The sequence below is a fragment of the Aythya fuligula genome, chromosome 3 (genome assembly GCF_009819795.1).
Source record: "Aythya fuligula isolate bAytFul2 chromosome 3, bAytFul2.pri, whole genome shotgun sequence".
Taxonomy (NCBI): domain Eukaryota; kingdom Metazoa; phylum Chordata; class Aves; order Anseriformes; family Anatidae; genus Aythya; species Aythya fuligula.
In genome coordinates, this window is record NC_045561.1 from 19,546,933 (window position 1) to 19,574,596 (window position 27,664).

The following is a 27,664-nucleotide window of genomic DNA, read 5'->3' on the forward strand; positions in this document are numbered from 1 at the left end:
GGTAGATTCCCCTTCTGTATGCCAGTATTTGCCTAGTTACAGCAACTTCAGTAGTAATACTGAAGATTTATGTTTAATTCAGAAGTAACCCTTTTGCCTGTCCTAATGGCATGAAGAATGAGCAAAAACAAGAAAAAGAGGGCACAATGTGCAGTTCTGGTAGAACTGGGAGAGACTAACAGTAGATAAAGAATGGAGGAAAGGAATTTTTGAAAATTCATGATGTAAAAGTGTGAAAGAAAATGACAGGATATTTTCTGATGACTATTCTATTAGTTGTCTACTGAAAGAGAGTGAATATGGGGGCACATTTTGCTGTACTCCAACTAAGACAAAATGTTCCAGAGAAGATGTACTACACATAGATAAACCTTGATTCCTTAGCTGTCATTTACATCTGTCAGGAAGAGCAAGTATACACGAAAATTGCCTTTACAATAACCGATCAGAACACTCACCTATCTCTCTTCTTTCCTGATTGCCCTACAATTGTTGCATGCATTTGCAGAGTTACGTATTGACTTGATCAGTCTTACCTTCTTTCAGCATGCCAACTTTTAGACACTTCATGAAGCGGCAGGCTTGGCAGGACTTGCGTCTGCGCTTTGTGATTTCACATTCATTTGTTGCTGGGCAGCTGTATTCTATGTTACCTGTAATAGAAAACACAGGAAAAAAGAGGTATTCAGAATCACTAAATAACCGATAAACTGGATATACAAGTACTCGTGCAATTACCATTGTGCTTAATTTTGGAATATATGAAGAATAAACAATTCTTTAAAAAGGAAGCACCTTTGAAGTAAAAATAAAAAGCCAAATTAAATGACAATATTTTTGATATATGTATTTTTAATTTAGACAGCTATATGTAAAACAAACAACCAAACAACCAAAAATACCACCATAATTGATGAGAGTCTGCATCTGGGTCCGTACATGAACACATGGTCTCAAGCAAAATCCTTCGCATTTGTTATTCCTGCTGGTAGGATGTGAAGAGCTGCACACACCTGGGCTCCTAACCTGAGCACTCCGTTTCCTGTTGTTCACCACTTTCATTAGCCTTTCTTTGGACACAATAAGAGAAAGTGACTTTTGTGCTTTATTGCACAATCTGCTGGAAGAGGTTCTACAGAACTTCTCCCTTCAGAAGAGCAGACACAGTGTATCAGACAGTGCTCAGCTACACTGATATCACTGCACCTAGCGCATCCTACAACTGCTTGGTCAGACCTCGTTGCCAGGGCATCTCCCCTCTCTCTGCTCTTCATACAGAGTTCTTGTACTGACAGGCATCAGAAACAGAATCATCCTTTGGAAGTTGTCAGAACAACGAAAACTGGGGGCGATGCTTGCCTCTGTCTCTTCCAACCCTCCTTAAGGCCTAGAACAAGCCACATCCTTAAACGTGAGCCCTCCGTGGCAAAGCACCGTTTCAATTTTTTATTACTGTTTCAAACATATTATTTATTCTCAAAAATAGAAGAAAAGCCTGAAAATGAATGCAAAAAACATGTATGAGTCATTTTCTTCACATTTTTTCAAAACACATCTTTGGGAATCCAAGTCCACATGAGAGAATGTTTGTTCTCCTTTGTCCTGGTACCACTGCACTTTTCATAGAAAGCTAGAAAGCTTAGCTCAGCTTATTCATCTGCCTAGCCATGCATCCTATTGCCCATGACTACATTCAGTATGACAGACTTTGCAGCAGTCAGAAGTTTTATCAGGAAACTGACTTTCAAATACAGTATCTTCACCATCAGCCTGTCACATCTTGCTTTAAAGGTATTTCTTTACTTTCTAACCCTTTCCCCCTGTGATTAAGTGCATTAGTATCTTAATGAAAATGCATTCTGTTTATTGCCCTCTTGGGAAGCAGGAGGTCATCACACCAAATGCATAAATTGTCATCAGAGACAGTCCAAGCATAATTGCAATTTTGCTGCTCCATGTTTGCTGCACTCGGGGTCCGTCAAAGTCCCCTGAAACATGCGCAGGTTCTAATAATTAGCATAGAGTCTGCCTGGGACCACAGCATTGATGAAATATTTCAGAGTTAATCACACTTTGTAAACACTGATTTATATTGACTACCTTTCTCCAGACTGATGTCTCCTCATTAAATATCACATTAGTGGATTGCAGGATTGCACAAAGACTCAAATGCTCAGCAACTGCTAATTCAACAGGAAGTAATACTTAAACCACTTACATCTATTGAGAATGGGTTAAGTATTTATGATAAAGGACGTCTGCACAGTACAGTGTAAGTTCTGCTAATAAAACCAACATACTTTGCACAATCATTTCAGGCATTTGCAGGTATTATTCCTCCTAAACTCTGCTACAGTTTGAAGTAACAATGCTGGCAAATAAAATGGGTCTTGGCATGGCTAAATACAAACAGCTCTCACTGACAAAACTTAAACTTCAGTTTAGCCGCCTTCTCCTTCCTTAGCTCCTGAGAAGGAAGTCATTTAAGAAACTAAGGATATGCTGGGTAGGAAATTTGGCTGGACTTTTCCTGCAGACCTTCCTCCTGAAATGCATTACCAAAGTTCGAACATAATACTTCTAGAAAGATGTGCAGGAAGGGATGTAAAGGGCAAGCTTAAAAAAATACATTATCTTCTCACACTCGAGTGAGGTATTTTCAGTAAAGCAGAACCACTATGCAGGAAGACCTTCAAAGGCTATCACAGATTTTGCCTAATTAACTTCATCGTGTTGTAGTAACGTATGTATTACCACCCTCAATTTAAAAAAAAAAAAAAAAAAAAAAAAAGAAAAGAAAAAAGAAACAGGAAATCTTAAGTGTTTTGCACTAGATCAAAGACGATCTTTGCACAAAGTCAAAAATTACATTGATCATAACTAAGATTAAGATTATGACACAGCACATCAAGTAGCAAAGCTTTGTACTGAAGCAAGAAGAGCACTTGCACTATTGACAAAGCCTTTGTGCAAAGGCACAGGTGACGAAGATACAGATGCCACCAAAAAGCAGTTTTGAAAACAAAACAAAAAAAAAAAAATGAAAGCAGGGTTGCTTATTTCCCTAAGCAAACTCTTCCAATCCATATCCTGAAATTTCAGCTTTGTTCAAAACCCTGTGAACCATGGCAATGGTCTATAGTACGGTGCACATTATGGGCAGACAACATAATGGATTTTCTCCAAATGCCTGTCACCTAAGGAACTTTAAAATGAGCTATTATTCTCATCACTTCAATTCCAGAAACGTAGCTTAGACATCAAATCTCTTCTTATCAATTCAGGCTGCTTTACTTTAACGAATTATATTATACAGCAGATGTTAGGTCCTAATTTTTGATGCTAGAAAACAGCATTTTGGAAAAAAAAACTTGGAAGAAGTTGGAAAAAGCTCCTCCAATGAATGCAGTGGAATTACAGTAACTGGATATTGCTTCAACAAAGATCAGTGGCCACACTTGATTCTCCTGAAGGGTTTCATTATTTTAAAATATGGCTAGAGTGCAATAACAGTTCAAGGAAACGAGAAGTTTGTCATCGCTTCAGATATGAATGCAATATCTTATCAAATATTTGCATGGATAGACTTCTCCCTACTTTTAGTCGGTAAGCTTTCCTTAAAAAAAGAAAAAAAGAAAGAAAATTTGTAATTGATAGGTACATGAGTATATACAATACTAGAAATATGTTCTACCTAATGTTCTAAATATTAATTATTTTTGATTAAAAAAATTACTGTGTTGCAAGTCTTCAGAGCTCTCACAGTTTATTTACTTCCATATATCAAAAATAAACAAGTTAAGTGTTTAGTAATCTGTACTATCTCACAATTACATTACCCACAGATAATAATCTCAGATCTGCACTGTATTTCAATGAGAATGATTGAGAAGGAAATTCTGCCATTTACTTGCTTTTGCATGGTGCTAGAGGCTGAAACTGAGCAGCTAGCAAGAATCTAACTTGAGTTTGCCCAGTCCTGTCAACAGCTGGAGAGGTAGCCGTATTATATGATGAACAGGATCAACATGGCAGCTCTGAATCCTTAAACTGGGCTGACAAGAGCAATAGAGCAATTTATAATATCTCCTGGCTGGTTTTCAGAAAGGACTGGGCGCTGATTACTTATTTCAGAGTCTTTTGTACAATTAGTTTGCAGGCAATATAATTTTCTCACTTACTCCTTAATAGAATCTTGCAGCTTGCTGGCTGATAGAATAACAGTGGATATGTAAAACTCCTGCCTGAAGTGCCAGAGGATAATTTGTATATTCCTTTCAGTAACGTAATGGACTTCTACAGTTTGGCAGTTAAGGGGCTGAGTAATGTAAATTAGCATGACGTTTGAAAATAAAAATATATGTCAAATCTTCACTCCCCAAACACATTGCACTTTGCTATAATAATACAATGGGATTTATGCCTGAGACCCTTTTCTCCCGCTATGCCTTGAGGAATATTTATTTTAAAACATTTGTTTTATTCTCTGAATTTATTAAATGTTACTATCTCGGCCACAAGATGTGAAAATTTTTCTAACACTTCAGGCCTATCAAATGGAACCAACTTACTAAAAATAATGCCATTTGATCTTAAAACAGCAAGTGAACTGCTAAAACTTTCACTGCATAACCTGTTCTCTGCTTTCAGATGCTTCAAACTGTAAGATCTTTACACACAGCTCAAGAACAAGTAGGCCAACATACCATTTTTTTTCATTTCACAGATCATGTTCCAAAGTTACTTGAATGAGATGTGGGGTCATAGTAAAACTGTAATTATATAGGGACATACTTAATGGTTTTACAAGCCAGGCAATTGACTGGACTCAGGTAAGATTCTCTGGACCATTTTGGCCACTGCTTGCACAAAAGTGACAGTGACGTGGGTCAAGTAGTTTTGGACCCTCGCAGTAACACGGGTTCAACCAAGAGGGGGCCACTGAGAACACAGTGCCTTATGCCTTGGCATCTCATCTCAGACAAAGCTCTTGTCATCAACAATCACAGATACCTGAAATGAGGAGCTGGCTGTAGATACTGGCTGCCATCTGTGGGACAGGCTGAAACAAGGGTCCCTTTTCCAGAAATATTGACAAGAATAGAAGCTGCAGACAGCAAATCTTAGTAGAAGCTTTATTTGCCTTTTCACACTGTGACATTTGACATTATAACACCAAAGATGCAAACGGATTGCTACGAGCTATTGGAATATGCCCAGGAAATCTCTGGAGAAGTGAAAGAGATGAGGAAGTCTGAGATGAAGGGTGAAAATGTGTTCAAAGGAGTACCCATGAGACCTCCCAAGAGCAGAAGGAAGGGTGACAACATCAGTACTGAAATATTTATTGTGTGAGAATGCAGGTCCAAATGGAAAAAAAAAAAGGGGGGGGGGAGGCGGGCAATTAATTATTCCTTCAATGTGCTGATTTCTATGCTATAATCTGCTCATGGAATAGTATTTCAGTATTTATTTAGATTCAATAGTGTCCCATTTACCTCCCAAACTCTCTGAGTCTCTGTAACCTAGTATCTCTTTAAAAAGCGTTGTATTTAAAAATCAAGTGTTAGCAGAAGTTCCTATATCACTGGATTCAAGTCTTTCTGCAGTGAAGTTCACCCTGGATACCACTGTCATGCTCTGTTTTCCTGGATCATGTAATCAAAGGAACATACTTTTTGTGAACTGGTATATATGCAAACTCTGGAAAATGAAAGGTAACCATGATTATGGCAGTACTCCTTCAGGGAATTAATAAAAGACGGGTCTTAGTAAGAGAGTCAGGAGAATCCAGGCCAACACAGAGTGAGCAACACTGTGCTAGGTGATGCCATAAGTAATCCAACCAGAACAGAAAAAGATCATGTCCAGAGAAACTGAGGAAGGACAGATGCTGACAGAACTGAAGAGAAATAGCCTAACTTTGGAACTAAGAACAAAGTAAAAACAGGTGGACTTAAATACGTATTTGATGTTTATAGGTCACAGCAAAGCTGAACTTAGGAAAGTAAATATATTTTCTCTCAGGTCAAAATTTTAGTTCTTCTAGACTGTGGTCCTTATTTTGTCATCAAAACTCAACTGAATATAAGCATAAGTAAGTACTTCCACAAGTAACAGTTTTCATATTTTTAAGGTCTCAGAAACGGGATCAGGCTGGAATGAGGTTGAATTTGAACCTAAGCAAATTCAGTTTTATCCGACAAATCCTTAAATGGATTCACCTGATACTGTAGACAGCTCTAGGAATTATAGACCTATGAATTCTGCTACATGTCATCTGGAGCTGATTAACCCTGAAGTTGACTGTATTCACAATTCTTCAGCCAGATGACTTCAGGAACAATATTGCACATGCAGTTACAAAACGTTTAAAAATTTGATTCCCAAATGTCTTTCCATTCAAAAACTCAAAAAAAAAAAAAAAAAAAAAAAAGATAGGATCATATGAGTTATGCTTATGTCTCTGATGCTTGTGTTTTCTTTTCTGGTATAATAAGAAACTCAGGAAAAGCAGCCACTTTTTAAATAGCTCTAAAGTACAAGGTGGTATTTGACAGAAGTATACAGCCAGCTTAGAAGTACTCCATTTCAGATGAAATCACTACTTTAAGTTGTTTAAAACAAGCCACTGTGTTATGTTACTGAATTATAGTCTACTTAGAATTTCTAAAATGCATTTTTATTGCTTTTTCTTTCATTCCTAGAAAACAACATGAATGGAGATTTGAAACAGTAATGTAAAGGTGATGCCAGTTGGTCTGACTACATGATAATTTTTTATCAGATGCTTATTTTAGATAGATAGGTGTCCAACATCATAAGAACACCATAATTTTCACTATGCAACTGATAGTGGTGGGTGCTGAACGCTATTTGTAAAGCTCCAAGTACCTTTGGTCCCCACTGGAATCAACCACTATTTTCAACAGAAGTCAAGGGAATTTAGGTTCTCTTAAAAAGGAATCCACAGCCTGAACACCTGTCCACCCAACCTGCCTTTCTCCAGAACTGATTCCCTGCCACCTGGGAGCCACTGAAGAGCTGTCCAACCGAGAAAGACTGAACAACCTGAATTTCGTCCCTGCTGATATTATACCTAGGCCAATTCTGTATAACTTTCCAAGGCAACATGGAAAACTGCCATTGTTTGCCTATGAACAAAGAGAACATCTCAGTCTCTAGTTTTTAAAAAGCACTTCCACAGCAGTTTGGAGAAAAAAAAGCTATAGTAGTACTAAAATAAATTGCTTGATAGCTGAGACCTCACATGCGTTTAGTTTCAACCTAGACAGAGCCTCTTTGGGCTGGAAGCTTTCAGAAGTTTGTTTGTAACAAATAGAGATTCATGGCAATGATACATAGCATCATACCCGTTATTATTCATTAACCACATCTCTCTGAGGATTTCTGATGTATTTGAAATAGCCATGCACAGATCAGGATCCTCACTCTTATTCCCTAATAATCTAAATACAGCATATAACGTACCAGGCCGTAAGGAAAGCAGAGACAGTAAAAAGGATAGGGCCATCTGTATACTTCTGTCTCTTCGGTTCTCGGGTTTCGGTATGTTTATATTTTATTGTCTCATCTTGTTTGGCTGCCATAGTTACACAGTGACATTACGATAGGATGAAAAGATGTGTTGGAAGTACTTGCTTGCTAGTTTGCTAGTCAAGTTTGCTAGTTTGCTAGTCAAGTTTGCTAGTTTGCTAGGCCCGTATACACAGAGAAATCAGAGGGAAAGGGAAGATCTATCACTGCTTGCTTAAAATATTCTTTGAAAGAAATGCTGATGCACAGACTTCTACTTATATAAGGAAGGCAAATGATTTAATCAGGTAATGATGGATTCAGGTGACATTTAGTGTGAGGTTCACTGGAGGGCTGCCATCTTTGCACCAGAGCCAAGGTCCACAGACTATTGCACTCAGATGCAAGCCTCCACCCTACCTTTCTATAAAAACTAACCTTAGCTACCAGTAAAGATGCTGAAAAGCCATAAAGTCTTGCTTAATTTGCTTTCATTTCCTCCACAAAAATGATGTGCAGAATTATTACAGGAGTCAGCTTTGAGAGATGTAAATTAACCTTCGGAAGCCACTTTGGTCATATGCAACTTTGAATCAAACTTTATGCTGCTCATTTTAAATGTCAGTTTATCTGAATTTACATAGCTAGGTCTAACTTCCCTGATTAAAACTTCCTGATTAAAAAAAAAAAAAAAACAAAAAACCAACAACTAACATATTGCTAGCATATTTACTGTAAAGTGTTTGCAGATTTACAGATAAACACAGGTAAACATTGTAAAGAGGGTTGAAAAACCTGAACACTAAAGAGATTAAAAGCAACTCTGATAATCAAAAAGGTGAACAAAGCACTCCTAGACAGGAACTGCTTTATCTAGCTCCTAGCATGGGCAGGCTTTGAAGACCACAGGAACTACCTTATGGCAGAACTGTAGAGCTGAAGACTTTTAGGTAATCAGCATAAAATGAAATGGCAGATTTGATCTAGTTCACATAATGGTGAGGTGACCAAAAGACAAGTATTTCCAAGATAGAACATGTCTTGTTTGTGTTAGGAGATACCAACAGGCACTGACTCTCGGGCATAAACCTCTAAAATAAGACTGAGGGTACGACTGTAGTAGGGCTTCTTACCACCTGTGCTTTACCTACGCTGTGTATAAATGGACTTCTGTCTCAATAATGTTCAACCAGTTTTCCCTGAAAAATAAACAAAAGAACCAAAGCCCTGGAAATACAAGGACTAGTGAAATATTTTAGCTTTTGTGGAATAAATTCAAACACTGTCCAAGGGGGAAAAACAAACAAACAAAAAAAAAATACAAAGCTGTGACACTTTTGCAACATCACCTTCTTACCAAGAAGGCAATATATCAATACCAAGGGCTTTTCACACTGCCTTTTCATGCTAGTTTGAAGACAATAATACTGAATAGTCCAAAGACAATAATCCTTAAGAGCTGGAAGAAAGCTGTCTCAATGGAGGCTATTATTTTAGAGAGAAAAAGGCTAAAGTAAAACAAAATAGCAAGCTGTTTTTAAATTAACTCCCATCATCCTTATACTGAAAGCAAAAGTACCCTTTCCATCCACTTACAGGAACATTTAAGTAAAGCACTGAGTAATTACATATTATTAATGCAAAATATGTACTTACTAGCCTTTATGATAACTGAGCAAATAAAAATGATGAGAAACGTATTTACACTAAATATTCACTTCAAAATATATAGTAAGCGCAAGACAGCTGGCTGCAGACTCTTGTGTTCAGCACAGAGGACAACTGAAAATCCTTTTTTTTTTTTTTTCTTTTAAATGAAAGCTTGGAGTTTTCAAGATAATACAGTACACAGCAAAAACTGTGGAGAGACCCTAAAAATCAATGGCTCTGTAACTATTTTTAGTTCTTGCTATTTTCTACTGTCCCTGATGCTAAGCCACTTTTGGGGAGATTTGGCTGTGTATGTTTCTGAGAGACATTTGCAATCAGCCATCATGTAAATTATCCCAGAAGCAAACAGAGCTGCAGCTGAGTATGAGGCTGAGCAGAGGACATCCAGTTCTCTCAGTCCCATATGTCACAAGAGGGGGCAAAGCATCATTACATTCTGCTATGACCTAGGACGACAATGACTTTGTATACTCAGCTGGGATTTTTTGTTTGTTTGTTGTTGTTTTAAACCAAGTAATTTCTTGTTTTTATTGATTTCTTATCAATTTTTATCATAATCGATACATTCTTTACCACAGCACCAAATTTCCATATTTGTGTGCTATGTTAAAAAAAACAAACAAACAAAAAAAAAACATTCAGAATAGAAAAAACCTCTTTTGTAATTCAAGGGAGGGCTCATTTACTTTTACTTTGAAAAAAATTACCAGGCATTGCAAGAGGCACAAAGGAGAAGACAAGAAAAGCATCAGCCAGGAATGGACGTTTTTAGACTAGATTGCTATCTAGTCTAAAGGTACTTAGAATCTTCATTACCCCTTAAAAATACGTGTATAGTCCAAACTAGAGTGAAAAGCACTTCTTATAAGGGGCTACTAGGTATCCCACGATGTACTACTTCAACTACTTCACTTCAGTCTTACATAAGATGTCAGTGGTGCACAGACACTGTGCTGGCTCTCTGAACAGCTGCCTGTGGCTTGCACCTACTGAGATCTGAAAAGGCTTCTTTGAAATGGAAAGAATGGAAAGAATCCCATTGACTTAGTGGAAAGGACACCAGGCCTGACGTGAACACAGATTTGCTTCACAGTCTAACTTTGTCAGCACAGCCTTGCTCTCCCAGAAGCCAGGGCAGTTTTGCCAATGACCTCAACAGAAGTTGCACTTCAGTTCTACAAGTCTGTGCTAAAGCAAAAAAGGTTTGGTAAATCAAACACATTCTTTTTCACTGAATCTACAATAAATTACCCATCACAAGTAAAGCATTAGGATTTCAAATAAGCAACTCTTTTAGCTAAGATAAGCTATTCTTGCATAAGAATAGTTACAACATTTGATTCTCTTTTTACTCTGCTCTACTCTTCTGTATTTATAAATTTCTCTTTTCTTTTTATCCTGTTTTCTTGTTTGCACTTACTCAGATATCAACCTGTTTTAAATACAAGCAGAACAAGAATGTGAGATGAACCAGGAAGGGAAAAAGCAGGGGAGACTGACCTCTAGGAACAGGAACACAGACTAAATTCTGTCGTTTACAGAAAACAAGGCTCAGGGGAATTCTTCATGCAAGCTCAAAAGGTAAATATTCAAAACATAAGGAGTAGCTTTTTCTTGTATACATCGTCACCTACCACAAACGATGGTTCACCATCGTAAGTAGGATTCACCAAAGCAAGCAGCTTCTGTTATTTCGGATGGTATCTGAAAACTCTCAAACCTGTGTGACAGCTGAGTCAGCACCATTACGGAAGAAGCTACCATGACATTACGATGGTAACATTGTTCCTATTCTTAGTTTCTTCATTATTGCTTTTCCATTCAATGCCTGTGTTTGCCTCACTGCATTTTTTTTTTTTTTTTTTTTGGTCTTTACAACACTGTCACCTGCTGATGCAGCTAGTGCTCTAGCCCTACTGAGACTTTTTGCGCAGCTGCCAGTTCTAACTTGAGCTGTGTGGCCAAGTCCAGGTTGCTAATCCGGAGAATGACGTCTCTGTCTTGTGCTTCCATGCCTAGAAGCTTGCTGTCTGCGGTGTGGTGTAAAATTGCAAGCTATCTATTACTGCCAGAAGTCAATACTTCATTCAGTTAAAGGTTTTGTCGCATTTTTTCATGCTCAGAATATGACTAAAATAATTGTGCATTAATTCAGTTCTGTAGGATAGCTATTACACAGCAATTAAATACCATTTATAAAATCAAAGTTTCTAGTTGAAGTTGCCACTTGAAGTTTAGCAGACAGAAATACTGTCTGCTAAAAAATGTTTCACTAGGAACATTTTTGGAGTTTTCCTGAAAATGTTCTTGAAGGTCAAGTGAAATCAGCTACTTTTTTTTTTTTAAATTAGTTTTTGACTTTTTCAAAAACAGACTTGAAATGAACATATCGTTTCTGCACATGCATTCATTTTACTTATGAACCTACACCACTAGGAATCTCTGAAGTTATGTTTATTTACTGATTGCAAACTCTGTAACAGTCAGCCCCATTACAAGCACTGAACTCCAGTGTTTCTTTTTAGTGGCTATACAGCCATCACGAAATGGGTTATTTCATGCTGATAGAAGGCCCAAATCCCCTAAGATTAAACATTTTCTACATTTACAACAATTAATTAAGGGGAATAAAATGAATATTTTTATTGACAAATTAAAACAACTCTTAGCAATTGCTAAATTAAATAAAAACATTAATTTCCTTTATTAATTTTATATGAAATACAGAAGTACTATATTTAAAAAACTTGGACTGACTGTTTCAAATTTGGGGCTACATGAAATTATGAACTGAAAATAACTCTCCTTAGTACAACTCATTTCTAATAAGAAAAGCATACCACCACACTGCCTTCGCTTTCCTGAGAATTCCAGGTGCTCAACACCTATGAAAATCAAGCAGGTTTTATTGAGGAGCTTAAATTTGGACTTAGCAACCTAATTTTAGTCACTGAAGTTGGAATTTAATTTAATGTGACACTATATTCCTGTACAGGCCAAGCTTGGCCTCATGTTCTTTAAATAAAACACCTTCAATTTTACTTGAAAGGATGATACCTAAATGAAAGTAGAAGGTTATTTTGTCTCCATTGGTTCTGTAGCTAGAACAATTTGCATGACCGTTTATCCCATTCATACTAATTCATGCCAAAATATGTGGCATATTTGTAACATGTATCAAGAACAGATTAGTAATACAAAGTACTGGACAGAGACCAAAAGCTGCCAACTTACTCTCCTTAAAATACAATCTTAGAGGCATTTGGTGAACTTTTAAGGCCACAGTATATTGTATAGCTGAAAGGACACTTACTAATACACTGAAATGCACAAAATACTACAGCAGTACATTTTGTACCCTTTTTGAAATTTACTAGTGCATTGCCATAAACAAACTTTTTTGTAACAATCTAAGTATGGTTGTGATTTAGCTAGGAACAAAACCTAAGCACCATCTGTATGCGCCACAAGGTGTGCTCAAGAGGTATTCATGAAAACCTTTGAAAATAATCTTTTTTTTTGGCAGCATTTATGAGAATACATGAGGAACTCATACAGAAAAAAGAACAATGTGCACTGGATGGCTCCACTGTTCTTCTATTTTTGACAGACCATGACTGCTTTGAGAAACCTGCCAGAGAAGGGAACAAGCATCTTTGGTCACAGGCTTGCCAAGCTGTTCAAGTGGACTTTAAAGTTGCTGGGGGAAAAGAATCTCTGTTCACCCCACTCCTCCCAGTTTGATGCCAGTGTCAGCAATAGATGCCCAGAGCTTGGAGAAAGGTCATGGGTCAGCAGGAGAGCACCTGCAGAGCAGCACAAGGAAATTCCAGCCACTCCAGCCAGTAAGGCATCTTCATCAGGGGTCCAACTTTAAATGCCTCTACGCAAATGTACGTAGCATGGGGAATAAACAAGAGGAGTTAAGAAATGTCTGCATACCTGCAAAGTTGTGACCTCACTGGCATTACAGAGATGTGGTGGGATGGCTCCCGTGACTGGAGTGTTGGAATGGAAGGATACAGGCTCTTCAGGAAGGACAGGCAGGGGAAACAAGGAGGAGGCGTTGCCCTCTATGTCAGTGTGCATGGAGCCCTGCCTAGGGATGGATGAGGAGCTGACAGAGCATGTATGGGTCAGAACTAAAGGGAGGGCAGGGACCAGGACAATATAGCTAGAGTCTATCACAAGACACCTGACCAGGAAGAATGAGCTGATGAGATCCTCTACAGACAGACAGATAGAATCAGCCTCACGTTTACAAGCCTTGACCCTCATGGGGGCCTTCAACCAACCCAGTATCTGTAGAGGGACAAAGCAGTAGGATACAGGCAACCCAGGAGGTTTCAAGAGTGCATTGATGACAACTGCAAGTGACAGAGGAGCCCAGGAGGAGAGGTGCTATGCTAGACCTTGTTCTCGCTGACAATGAGGGGCTGGTAGGGAACGTGAAGCTCAAGGGCAACCTTAGCTGCTGTGACCATGAAATGGTGAAGTTTAAGATCTTGAGGGCAGCAGGGAGGGTTCTCAGTAAGCTCACTACCCTGGACTTGAGAGCAGACTTTGGCTTCTTCAAGGATCTCCTTGGTAGAGTACCATGGGACAAACTCCTAAGTGGAAGAGGGGCCCAAGAGAGATGGTTAACATTGAAGGATCACCTCCTCCGAGCTGCAGAGCGATGCATCCCAACAAAGAGGAAGTGAGACAAAAATGCTAAGAGGCCTGCATGGTTGAACAAGGAGTTCCTGTGTAAACTCAAACACAAAAAGGAAGCCCAAAGGTAGCCTGGGAGGAATACAGAGAAATTGTCTGAGCAACCAGGGATCAGGTTAGGAAAGATAATGCCATTTTAGAATTAAATTTGGCCAGGGACATCAAGAGCAGCAAGAAATGCTCCTAGAAGCACGTCAGTGATAAAAGGAAGACTAGGGAAACTGTGGGCCCTCTCCAGAAGGAAACATGAAACCTGGTTATCCAGGATATGGAGAAGGCTGAGGTACTCAATTCTTTTTGCCTCAGTCTTTGCCAGCAAGAGCTCTAACCACATAGTCCAAGCCACAGAAGGCAAAGGCAGGGACTGGGAGAATCAAGGGCCACCCACCATAGGAGATTAGGTTTGAGACCATCTTAGGAACCAGAAGGTGCACAAGGTCATGGACATGATGGGATGAGTCTGTGGGTCCTGAGGGAACTGGCAGATATAAGGAAGAAATTCTCTACTCAGAGCATGCTGAGGCACTGGAACATGTTGTACAGAGAAGCTGTGGATGCCCCATCCCTGGAACTGTTCAAGGCCACGTTGGATGGGGCTTTGGGCAGCCTGGTCTATGGGCAGGTGTCCCTGCCCATGGCAGGGGTGTTGGAATTAGCTGCTCTTTAAGGTCCCTTCCAAACCAAATCATTCTATGATAATCAAAATAAATGTAATAGTGATCTTAACATGACATAAAGAACTCGCACTGAACCCCCAAAGCTGCTTTTTCATGAGTAGCATCTGTAGGACCAAATACTATAAAGAACGAAAAGGTACGATTTGAAGTTTTAACAGCATTTAGTCAAGGATTGTACTATTTCACTTTGAACAAAAGAAAGAAGTTTATAGAATTACCAACCTTGAATTGTCCTCTTGAAGAAAGCCTTGCAGGCCTCACAGGAAGCCACTCCATAGTGGTACCCTGATGCAATGTCACCACACACCAAACACAGTCTTTTGGGCATCGAGTTCAGCATATATTCACACTTGGTCTGTGAATCTTCAGCAATGGTACTGGAGCAGTCATCATACCGTTTCCTGACTGGCCCGTTGCCCCCAAGCCCTGTGGCCGAAGGGTAGAGGGGAGGTGAGTCTAGCCCGTTCTGATGTCCATTCATGGTGGAACTGTAGCTCCCGCTGGCGTCTGAGGAGCCACCGGGGCTGTGGTGGTTGATGCTGTCCGTCAGAGAGGCAGGGCTCGACGGCTCCGTCTTGATGTACGACGAACAGTTAGAATCAATGTGTCGATCTTTGCTTGACATTCTGCAGAGAAGCCTGTAGTGGGGAGAGAGAGAAAGAAGAATCTGTGTATTAAAGACAATGCTCTTTCCGGCTGCTCTGGAAGGGTTAGGGACTGCACATCATTCATTCATTAGTCAATACCTCTTGTTCTACATGAAGGTAATCAGCATAAGGGCATGACAGAGCTTTGTCAAAGCTACAGACAGGCAGTAAACAAAAACTTTAAAGAGACCAAACCCGTCTGTTGTCCCCTCTACCTGCCCTCTAGTCTATGTGTCAACTTCAAATCAGATCTAAATTCTGAACTTGTCATCCATGAGTCACAAACTTCAAATATACTATTAGATTATCACACTATTACATTTCTTCCTTTTTCCATTAGTGCCTTCCCCCCCCGACCCCCCGTAAATTCTATCATTATCAGGAACAAGTATTTCCAGGTTTGATCACATAAATGTTCTCGGCTGTATTTAATATTTGTCAGCACACTTCAATAAAACACGTATCCATCATCTATTCAACTGATATTGTAGAGCAAGTCTTCCACAAGCTTTTCTTTGTCTTTATGAATATTGCTTTATTATATATATATATAGCTATTTAGTAACCGAGCAGCACATCAACTGGGGACTCTAACAAATAATTAAGGCTGGACTCCATTTTCACAAAATCTAAGTGAAATGATTCATCAGCTCTGGCTGCAATTACTTTCTAGCCATTATCCTCAGACTAACCAGTAATAACTATGCCAGTATCCCATATATCTGCAGCTCTATAGGATCTGACATTTTACGCGTTCCATTCTTGGATTAAAAAAATGTATTAGAAGGAATTTTAGATATAACTTTTGTCTTTCAGAAGGTGAGATTCTGTCTTACTTCTCAGTTCTCACCTTTTCAGAATTATGTATCTGAAATAATAATAAAACATCTGATCTAGTGCTATCTAGAGGAAGAAAAAAACCTCCCTTGTCTATTCCGTCCCCAAGTTCAATGTTACTTATAAATGCATTTCAGGACAAATAAAGAACAAAAAAAATAATCAGAAAGCTGTGAAAATGATGCTATCTTTGTTTTCTACTGCTGTGATTATGAGACCACAGTTCCAAATGGCCTACCTAGCATTTTCCTGACAGTACCCTCTGAAGCTGGCAAAGTATTGAGATGCTGACAGTTATGAGCATCTCTCTAGAAATATTTTCAGCAGAAATGCAACTCCATAAGGCCACCACCTGGAGCTATAGATGAGTATTTTCAAAGCAAGAATGTGAGTCAAGACAATCTGACTTAAAGTAACTTTCTCAAGTCAGTTTTAAGATCTTGTCACTTATTCACCTTTTTAACATGTTAAATAATATATATACACAAACATTTATATAAAAGTATCTATCTAAAAATTTCTACTTCAAGCTCTGGAACCAAATTCACCAATGGAAAACAGACAGAAGTACAGAGAGTTGGCTTCTTTTCCACTGAGGGTAACCAAGATCAAAGCCTGACCTTTCATTTCAAGTAACTGCTTAGGATAAGATCTACCCTAAAATCATTGCCCATTGGTCTAATTTAGGACCTTCCAACTGTTGCAAATTTTACTGTCAAATGTTGTTGAAAATAACTATGTGTAAATTTGGGAAATGGCCAGATTGGTGTACAGAAATCCTACCCTCCAAACTTAAAATCAGTACATATTTGAGAAGGTGGAAGGAACATGCTATCTGGTGTCAGCAAATAAACCAAGGAAACGGGAAGGTTAAAGCTGTGAAAATATCTTATTACACTGGACCACCTGCTTGTGTTGTCCTTTCCTCAAGAACTGGAGGGGGGGAAATCCCCTTGCCAGCCTGCAGTTGCGTGTGCCTTTTCTTCTGCATCTGCTGCCTTGTAGCCGTCACTGTTAATGAGTGCTGTAATTAATAGATAGCTCTCTCTTGTCTCTCTACTTACACTCTGGGCTAAGCACTTTTCTCAAGTCAACATTTGAAAGAAAGCGGGTCGGCACTGACTTACAGCAGCTCTGCGAATTCCTTTTAATTTAGAGTACTTACACCACCACTCCACTTATTACCTTATAATTACTGGACCGCTCTCACATACATTATGATCTTAGACTAGAGTTAGAAGTTATTAGGGTACTAAAACATGGTGTCGCACTGTCTCTCTCCTCTTTTTTTGACACTGAATTTTATACAGCCATGACTAAAAATATCAATCAACTTTCACATTCCACCTACTTATTTTTTATATTATTTTTCTACACACTAACACTGAGATCCTTTTATTGAATAAACAGGTAGCTGGTTTTCTTTTTGTCTCCATTCTCTTTAAACTCCATAGATTAAGTCTCAAAATAAAGCAATAGGGGTCCATTACCTACCATCTATTGTACCCAGCTTGATGGCACACTTGTCTCTCTAAACCTCCCACTGCTGACTTTTTTTCAGTCTTTGAGATTTTATTTTATTTTTTTGAGATCATTATTTTTTTCAATAACAAGCTCTAACATCACCCTTCCCTTCCCAGAAAAATCATTTGCAATTAATTAGTTGTCGAAACTCATGTTGTTTTAGCCAGTGCTATAGCGGCCATCTCCCACTCCAAGCGGTCAGAACCAAAACACAACTGCAGTTCTGCATGCATGAAAACCTGATCAGCAGCGTTGCTTAGGCTGAAGCCAGTTTGCTGATGCTTCTGAAGCTGCAGTTTCTAGTGCTAACCGAGATACAGCTGCTTTTGGTCATGGCTTAAACAGCACAAACCGGATTCATACATACTGGCAAAGCACAAATTCAGTTAAAACATTAACCATTCCATGGAAAAAAGAAAACGGCCCCTGGTTCTGAGAACAGAAACTTTTCAACCTTCCCCCCCCTCATAGAAGGGGAACCAGGGTGAGGGCTGTGTACAAGCTGTGGGTGGGCACCAGGCACCTACCGCTCCCGTTCCTTTGCCACTGTGCCACATCTGAAGGAAAGGAATTCAAGAGCCATCTTACGCGGATGGCAGGTGGGACCACCAGCAAATTATCATGCTGAACATTTGGAATAATGCCTAAGCTAGATCTCTGTAAAATCCCTCCCTCAGTTCCCTCCTAATTACTACTTAGCTCGTTCCACTGAAGAATTCCTAGACACCATTGCATTATAGTCTAAAACTACAGTTGGAGCTTAATTCTCTCTTCCTCTCTGTGTCTGAAATTCTACAGCTCTATTATTCAAGCCTGAAATATTCACAACTATCTATAAATTCAATTGTCAGCCGGTGGGTTTTATTCTAGACCTCACTTCAATCTAAAATTAGAGGCACTAAAATTCACATTAACTCTAAGAGGAATGTAGTGAATAAGACTTTATTTCAAAAGAACACCTTTTTGTCAGAAAGAGCTATTTTCAAAATGATGGCTTTATCTGCATTCAAAGAGAATAAGCCCAATTCCACATTGTGCTGTTAATGCAAAATTTTTAGGTCACATTGGATTAATAAAAATCTAAATTTAGTTAAGGTTTATGAATAGAAATAACATGTGTCATATAAAAACGTACAGTATTTATTTTAAAGCCTTGGTGAGGTTGTTTTTTTTTTTCTTTACTATATTTTAAGTCATATAAAAGGCACCACCATTTGTGGTGGGTTACTCTCACGTAAATTTGCTAACAACTTGGAGTTCTCGGGTAAACTTTCCTTTCAGTAACTACAGGGAAAGTAGCTAACTGGCTCTAGAAGCATTTCCATGCCCAAACACAGAAGAAACTACACAGGGTGCTGCAAGTTGCTAGTAATAGGTAATATATAGCACAACTCTTCATATCTGTAGTAAATTTACCTCACAACTTCTTCTTATGATTATGACCCCAAACCAGTCACTGCTGGCAGAAAGGTACAATGACAGAGTGCTTCAAAATACAACTGCTTTAAAATGGTCTTAAACAATACGGAATAAATTGTATGCTATGTGCTTACGAAAGGTTGAATATATTAAGAATTTATTAATGCAATCACATTCGTACTTCCATCTACCTGCCACATTGCTAATGATATTGACAGCGCTGACACTGGCTAAATCAGTATCAATATACAAATAGAGTGCAAAAATTAACCACATCTGATTACAGCATATGGCCTTAAAAAAGAAAGCCTTCCTATTCAAGCCGTGAGAAGGTTTTTATATTCAATTCACGCATACAATTGGTTCAGAAAATTATTTTTCCCTCATCTTCCTTGTTATCAATACCTAAAGGAGGTCAAAAAAACAAGCAGATACTTCATAATCTGTGAGCACATTTCATGTTTGCTTTTCAAGAATGAAAAGCTCTGCTTACAGCATCATTCACTATTGCAGAGCTGCGCTGGTGGCTTCAGTGAGAGTAGTAATTAGTCAGAATAATTAGAGTGAACACCTTTATTACAGACCAACACAAAAGCCCCCTTTTACCTGCACACAAAGTTTTCAATTCTTTTCCTGAAAAGAGAATTGCTCTATTTCCATAAATGCCAGAATAGGTTGTTATCAGTTGACGTTTTTAGTGACAGCTTCTACGTGGGAGCATCAGCAAGGCAGGTGTTATTATGCACACATAGCTGCTTTGTACATTAACAGTGCCATCCATCTGATTTTCCTCCAACACATTCCTCTAACTCACATGCATGTAGACCAAAAACGTCTTAACTTGTTATCCTCATCCTTTAGCTACGAGAACCAATGCATAAAAGAAAGTCTTGGACTAAATTACATGGGAAGCCTATAGCAGAATCGGGAATGGAACCCAGCTCTTTGCTTTGACCATGAAGACTACATTTCCTCTCAAATACAGCGCTTATTTTCGTATCATTTCACACGTCTGCACCAAAAATCAATAGAGAGCAGTGAGACACGTTCCAGTGATTCCCCATACCTGTGCCTCTAAATGTAAGAAGAAAGGATATTAGCATGGAAAGGAACGAAAGCATTGTTTCTTGCACTGATACCCATGACACCTCAAGACTTTCACCATGTCCTGTTGAAGACTGAGTAACAATCTCAGCTGAGCTGCTTTACATTGAGCATTTTTTTCTGCTTCAGCTAATTGTACTCTAGTAAAGTGGCAAAATGTGAATCACTTAGTAGGAAAATGGGCACCAGCTGCTATTGTCAGAGAATGGAGATGCAGAAGAAAAGGAAAGTGACTGAATGAAGTGTCATGTCAGAAATCAACGGTGCAACGTGTGATTTGAGAAAACATGACTACTTTACAGAGACAGGGTGTCATTATGGCATCACAGTAATACGATGCTTTGACAACTGCTGGGTCTAACATATCATCATTGCATTAAGGTGCACTGGCTTAGTTGGGGGAAGGAAAAGAAAGGATTTCTTCTTTTAATAAGAAATATTGCAAGGTCTGCTTGGTTAACCTAGTAGATGAGATCATTAATTGCAAAGTATTGCTAATCTTGTTCCGTGCATGCACAAACAAAACTGTCAGTACATATTTATCTTTGTTAATAAACACATATGTATAACCATGTAGTAGAGATTATTCTGTGCAAAACAGAACAGCTGTAGTTTTCTATATATTTTTAAAATTTCATTATTTTCTGTAATTTCTTCTTTTGCTCATGTTCTCTTGAAACCTCTACCACTTCAGCTTGGCAAGGGAAAGCAAAGCAAGCCTATGACTTTTTCCAGAGCAGCTGTCATAGCCACTAGCAGCCGGAACAGAAGAAGCAATGCTTGAAGCCATCACATTGCTACCAGCAGTGGCCTGAGTTAGCTGATGACTGGTGACAGAGGATCCGGCTTCCCCAACAGTTATACTGGTCTGCAGGCAACCCACTAAGCTCTGCTAAAGCACTTCCTACACACAAGGCAGCGGAAGGCTACACTGCTGCACATTCATTTATAGTGTAACAAATCAAGCCATTATGCGAGTCCTCGCATTTGTACCTAATCCGAGAGGCTGCACTTAGTTTGTTTTCTATGCCATTTTTCAAAAATCAAAATTTTCAAGTGACTGACTTTCAACACCTGCAGAACCTCTGAAATGAGGGGGAAATATTTTAGAACATTCCTCTACCCTGTATAAATATTCATTATTGCTTCCCTTTCTATTTCAAGTTGATTCCCTCTGCTTCCTGGTTGATAAACTTTGTTAACAAGAAGGAAATGATCCTGAGATACCCCAATGTGTTGCAAATTATCACTGTTGACAGCTTCTACATTTAAGGATTACATCTGATGCAACAATGCATACTAGTGTCATTTATCTTTAGCTCATTTCCTTGGACCTATTTCAACTGAGGGTGAGCATCTCTTGTTTATAGCTCTAAATACTGTAAGTGAGCAACTGGCAAATCAATAAAACTGTTAAATGCATAATAATACTGCGTAATTACTTACATGATGTTTTGCATAATTAACTGTCTGAGGTGTTCCTTGATATACTGGATACTCAGAGTATGGAATAACCTATAAGCCTATAAAACACATACTGTTTATATGAATAGAAATTATGTTTAAAACTCTCATTCTAATAATCCAAATCAGACCTTGGCACCACATGACAGAAAGCCTTCCCTTCCTGCCAAGTCTAAATCAATTCTTATGGCATTACTTCATAACTAACGTGATATTTCACTGATGATGACTATTACCCTGATTACTTGGAAGTAATGTAGTAATAGCACAAATACACTTAGATTAAACAAACTACTGCTATTTAATCAATATTATTGAGACAAACTAAGTGTTTTAATAAGTCTGTATAGATGCACTAATGCTGGTTTAATTAAATGTATCCTTGGACATGCGCAAGCTCTGCAGTACACAGATCCCATGGCTTGACAGACCGGAACATAACTCTTCTCAATTTAAAAGCTGAAGCACTTATAGCCAAGAAAATTTAAATCTCTTCATACTACAGAGAGATTGTTCTTTTCATCAGGTACTTTTTGGGGGAAAAAAAAGTAAACAGGGAAGAATTACTAAGGAATGACCTTCACCTTTGAGACAAAACACCAGACACAGTGAGGTGCCAGCCCTCAGTAATACACTTGTCCAGTGCATCCAATATATGGCACTGCAGCACTTCTAAACAACAACAGCAACAAAAATTACAACTAAAAAGCAAAACACAAAGCTGATGTGAAAAATCACAAATTTGACCTTTATGTTTGCACATGTGTATGCAACAAATATCCTATTAGCTATATTACACACTACTAACAGACCACCACCGCAGAAGATTTCCTGAAGAGAAGACTTATAAGACCTGCCTAATTCTACAGATATAATGTTTCAAGTAGACATAGATAGTTTCTTTATATGCTTTGATGAATCAGTTTTCAAACACATACACCCCAAAAAAAGATGAAAAAAATGCAAATACTCAATAGAAGGCCACACATGAAGTAGACAGCACTTTAAATGAAAATCATTCTGGAATACCTGAAAGTTTTACATAAAAGGAATGTATAATCTTGTATATTGTGTGTGTGTTTATATATACAAACATATCTATATTATGATTGTGGTATTTTGTATATGTATTACGGCTCTATATATACACAACTTAAACCTCAGTAAATACTTCATATTCCTACTTGATTTTAGGTTTCTCTTCTCTCTCTCTTTTTTTTTTTTTATTTTTATTTTTATTTTTTTTTTACAGTTTGAACAGGGCTGTTGTCTGTGGTTACAACTGTATCAATAGAATACAGGATTTCAGACTTACCTTCTCTTGTTTACTGGCTTCTAGCCTAATGCTCCATATTTTTGTTGCTACGAGTCAGCTCTTCAGAGTCTGGAGAGCTGTACAAACTCCACTAGCATGCCCAGTTTTAACAGAAAGACTGTGATGTGACTATGAGAATGACAGCCAAGCCTCAACATATGAAAATCAGTATATTGATCAGGAAGAGTAAGATTATATTACGCTTTATTTTCAAACTACAGACTAACACTTTTAATTCATATCACATCTTGGAAAAGAGCAAAAACTCTGGTTAAGAAGCCAGGTGTTTTTCAGTGATGGAACATCATTTTATTGAGGATATACTCCCGTGGTATCAGGTGGAGTCCACCTGATGTCTCCAGCCCCCAGAGGACATGGAGCAGTGTCACGGAGTCATCTGATTATTAATTGTGGGGATTCTTTTTTTTTATTAAGAGAAGTCAGCTGAAGTAGCAAAAGAAAATCAAATGCTACATTCAGCTACTTCCAAGGGAGAAAAATACAAAACTACAAAAATAAGCAAAGATTTATTCAAGAACATAACAGGCTTTCTAAAGAGGGATTATTTTGAAATGATTACAGCATCAAAAGCAGTTACTTGGACCAATCAGAAAGCCAGTAGTACAGATCAGAGACACATAGCTGTCATTCATCACTTCCCAAAAGGAAAAAAGATGACAAAAATGCCTTCAGACTCGAGACAGTCAAAGTTTGTATCATTAGATTTTTCACAATTTCTATCCGCAGTTTCCTTCCATCTCTAAATGGCAGTGCGTAGGTGTGCACACCACGCACCTGTCTCCCTACCAGTTCCCTCAGTGATCTTCCATGGATTTCTAACAGAAGAATTACAGTTTGCTAGCCAACCTCTGTTAAATTGGAGAAGAGATTAGCAAGAACATACCAGAAATAGTATCAGGGAGCGAGCGCCTTAGAAGCCTGAGGACTAAAAGTTCGGAAGCCCGCGATCCTTCTCCACCCCCAGCCCCTCTGTGGCCCAGCCATACGCCACCGGCCTCAAATCCCTCACACACAGGCGACCAAAAAGCTACTTGGTGAGGTGGAAAATGACGTTTTCCTGCAATCAGTGTTTAAGTGAATGTTTGTCCCAGTGTGTTACACCATGCTGTCAGCTAGCAGCAGGGAGTCGTTGAGTTGTTACTACATTTGATTTGACTGCCAGTAGGAAGCTTTATTTCTACCAACTGTTAGTTGCCAGCTCTAAGGATCTTCTCTTGCTTTGAGAGATTTTTTTATTTTTTTTAAATACAGTCTATTATTTCTCTCTTTCACTCTGAAGATTTAGTGTACAGCAGGAGAATCTCCCTATCACCATGCATCACAGCAGTCTCTTCCCTTATACTTTTTTGCATTCGTGGCAGCAAATAATTGTATTAAGGCAACTAGAACCTGGGCCTGACCTGCAGCAGAAAAGTGATTTTTACATATGGACAGCTGAAAGAGAGGTACAAAGATATTTGTGTAAGCAAACTGAAGCAGGGCAAATTTATCCTAACCCCACGTTTTCCAGAAAAGATCAGAGCCTGGAAGACCAGGTGTGGCAGGAGAACCAAGGTGGATCTTCCTTCCGAGGACAGCACACGCTTTCCAGACCTCTGCACACTCCCCAACAGAGTGTTTAGAAGCTTTTTGGTTTGCTCGTTTATTACTCACGTATATCCTGAAAGGTTTCTCCTCTGTCAGACAAGATCCTATAACTTTAAGAGTTGTTTACAATGCTCCCTCTTCCTACACAATAATGATGATTTTGATAATTAGGATCTAATTATAATGGATCTGACAACAACTTCCAACAATGAAAAGCATCTTTAGGAAAATGAAAGCATATGCGTGAATAGTGTAGGGAGGTGGGGGGGGAATACGCTCCTATGAGACAGGCTGAGAACTCAGGCTGAATGGAAAAGTAATTAACACTAAAGAGCTAAAACTGTAATTAAAGAAAATTTCATTAAAGGGAGGCAGGTGATTCCACTTTCCTAAATATGACAAGGTGCTGTATAAAAATAAAATAGCAGCCTGTTTCAGTGAGTGGAGCAGGAAAGCCATGTCTTTAACCAGATCAAATTCTCGAAATTGGCTGTCAAGACAGGATTGTTGTGATTTATACCCGTCTATCAAGCGCATGAAGGAGAGAGACAGAAGAGGAAAAGAGGCAAGCTGCTGTCGCTTCCATTCGCAAAGCACCTTTAATTTCCACGGCACCATCTGTTACCAAATCTAATTCACATTCCCTCCTAATCTGGTTTAGTTCCGTAATACTAATTCTTCCACTGCTCTTATGGACATCGCTCTCAATAAAAAGCTTTGGTTCTGGGTTGGTAAAAAATTGAATATTATACAGTTAAGGTTCTGGTGACTTAAGTGAAGCATGCTGTCCATTAAAATGCACTCCTGGTAAAAGGATTTGTTTCCAGTCTGTGCAGAGATACAGAATTGCTCCTGTTTGAGAAAAGTCATAGGGGGGATGGGAGACAAGAAGAAGGGAAGAAAAAGGGGAAAAAAACACAGCTGATGACAGGAAAGTAGGCTGTGGACATGAAAGCAGAGGTTGTCATAAAATACAATTGTTGTCAAGTTTAGTCACTTTCAGTACTGGGTATAAAATCACTTTGTCACGGTCTCAGATCGAAAGCTTGAAACAGTATTTTTGCTAAGGAAACTAGGAGTGAAATGTTTAGATTCTGCAGGGTGAAAACACTGCAAATTATGAGATGCAAATGTCCATATGACACCACAAAGTTAGGGAGAAAAAAAATCAAAGTGCTTTAAAACAATCTCAGGAAAGACAGTATTTCACCAAGGGCCACAGCATTACTTTACTCATAGCTGTGTTATGACAACAAAGATCCCTCCTCAAAGGATTTGTAGGACTTCGCTTGGGTAGAGGAGCAGGCCCTTGCCATAGCAAAGGCACACAGGGGTCTGCTGGCACTAGCAGTGACCCAGCTTGCTTCTCGGTTATCACCGAGTTCCCTGAACAGGTCTTTTCAAAAACACTGTAAAAAGAAAAAAAAAAAAAAAAGAAAGAAAAAAAAAAAAAAAAAAGAGGACCTAGACAAATACTGCTACTACTAATATTGTGCTAGCATTTGATATTGATATTGACATTTTTGATTTTAACACAGACCTTAAACTGCATTTCCAGGTATTGCAGTGTACCATTATCTCCCTCTTACACAAGCATAAAATGAGTCACAGAAAGGGAAAAAGCTGCTGAGTGCTGCTCCACAGGCCAACAACATGGCATGGAACAGAACAAAGCTTCTAGGGAATCCAAATCCAAATCCATTTTGCATTATTCCTCCAAAAAATGGAGGAATAATGCAAGCCACATGGCTTTGATGGAAACACACCTTGGAAGTCTGAACTTTTACTTCCAATAAAGGAACTTGCCTTGAACTTCTGGAAATTAGACCTTTGTTATTTTCAAGTAGATAAGGGAAACTTACATTAAGGCTCAATATGCCTACACTAAATGTGTTCTTACACCTACTTTAAAATGTTTATTTTTCTGTTAAAGTAACCCCGATTTGTGTGTAGTCTTCCCAAAAATAAAGCCCATGGCAAGAACATCTTTAGCCAGCACAGAGTAATGTGTGAGCAGTGTGTAGCTGTAAATAGCCCAAGGTTTGTATGCTTTTTTATTTTTATTTTTTTTAAGGATTTGAAATAGAAGAGGCAGACAAAAAAAGGAACAAAAATATTTTGATAGAATAAGAATATTCCACAATGTGCAAAAAGAAGTACTATCACATGAGATGAAGGAGTAACCTGCACAAAATGTCTTGGCAAAAGAAAAGATTATAAATTTGTAACTGCTGTCAAACATCCATGAACAGAGATGTCAGTTACAAAGCTGACCATGAATTCTGAGCAGGTCTCCTCCTCCAGCATTACTGTTTGATTCACAAATTGCTTAAGTCATCTGGGTAATTTTATAAATGGTGTTGGGTTTGTTATTTTAATGGGAAAAGTAAGTAACAAACAAAATCAAATTTGTTCCAAGTACAGCACATCTGCCATTCACTGTGGGGTCAAAAGCTTGGGTACAGGGGAATAAAGCCAGTGGCTCTGAAGCTCTGAAAATTTATACTAGCTAATGGTGTTATTCCCCAGCCCAGACTATGAATTCAGAGGGTTCATAGAATTCAGAGGGTTCAGAGAATTCTAAGGTCCCGATACTCTGATACACGAGATGCAGGTGATATACTGTAACCTCCTCCAACCAAGAAAAACCATACTGATATTGAAGGGCTCAGAGGGCATAGCAGCCTATATCCCTTTTATGTTAAAGCATTTGTGTGATATGAGCCCTACCTGTTAATGCACATTTCTGTCTCTACACTATTTTTTGTGTCCCCTAACATCTGCTAATGAAAACTTAAAAAAAATAAATAAATCTCTTTCTTTCAACTGTTTCTTTGTTGATCTATCTTGATTCTGGAGACACTGGAAATTAAAAATTAGTAAAACAAACACCTGGGTATGCTACTGATGACCAGTCATTGTATGCAGAGATAAATCAGAGACTTTGCATAACTAAAAATCTATGCAGCTTAAAGTCCCTTCTAGTCTGTATTGGATTGTAATGTGTGATTACAGAACTTTACAAATAAATAAACCTTTGGATTTTCACACTTCCGTGTTCTTCACATATTACTATGTGTAATTCAAACCTATTTTTGCCACTGGCTTTACATGTCAGAGATTTGCCTCTGGATACATGCAGCAAAGGT

At 38.5% G+C, this 27,664-nt stretch overlaps 1 protein-coding gene across 4 annotated transcripts in view; it reads right to left on the reverse strand.

Moving 5' to 3' along the window:
* Positions 1 to 27,664, reverse strand: part of ESRRG (estrogen related receptor gamma) — a 381,509-nt gene that overhangs the window by 110,761 nt on the left and 243,084 nt on the right. For all 4 annotated transcript variants that reach the window (XM_032184229.1, XM_032184227.1, XM_032184233.1 and 1 more), the window contains 2 exons: positions 14,820 to 15,235; positions 537 to 653 (listed from right to left, as the gene is read on the reverse strand). In XM_032184229.1, the coding sequence (XP_032040120.1) occupies positions 537 to 653; positions 14,820 to 15,222 (520 nt within the window). In that variant the 5' untranslated portion in view covers positions 15,223 to 15,235. The remainder of the gene's footprint in view (positions 1 to 536; positions 654 to 14,819; positions 15,236 to 27,664) is intronic.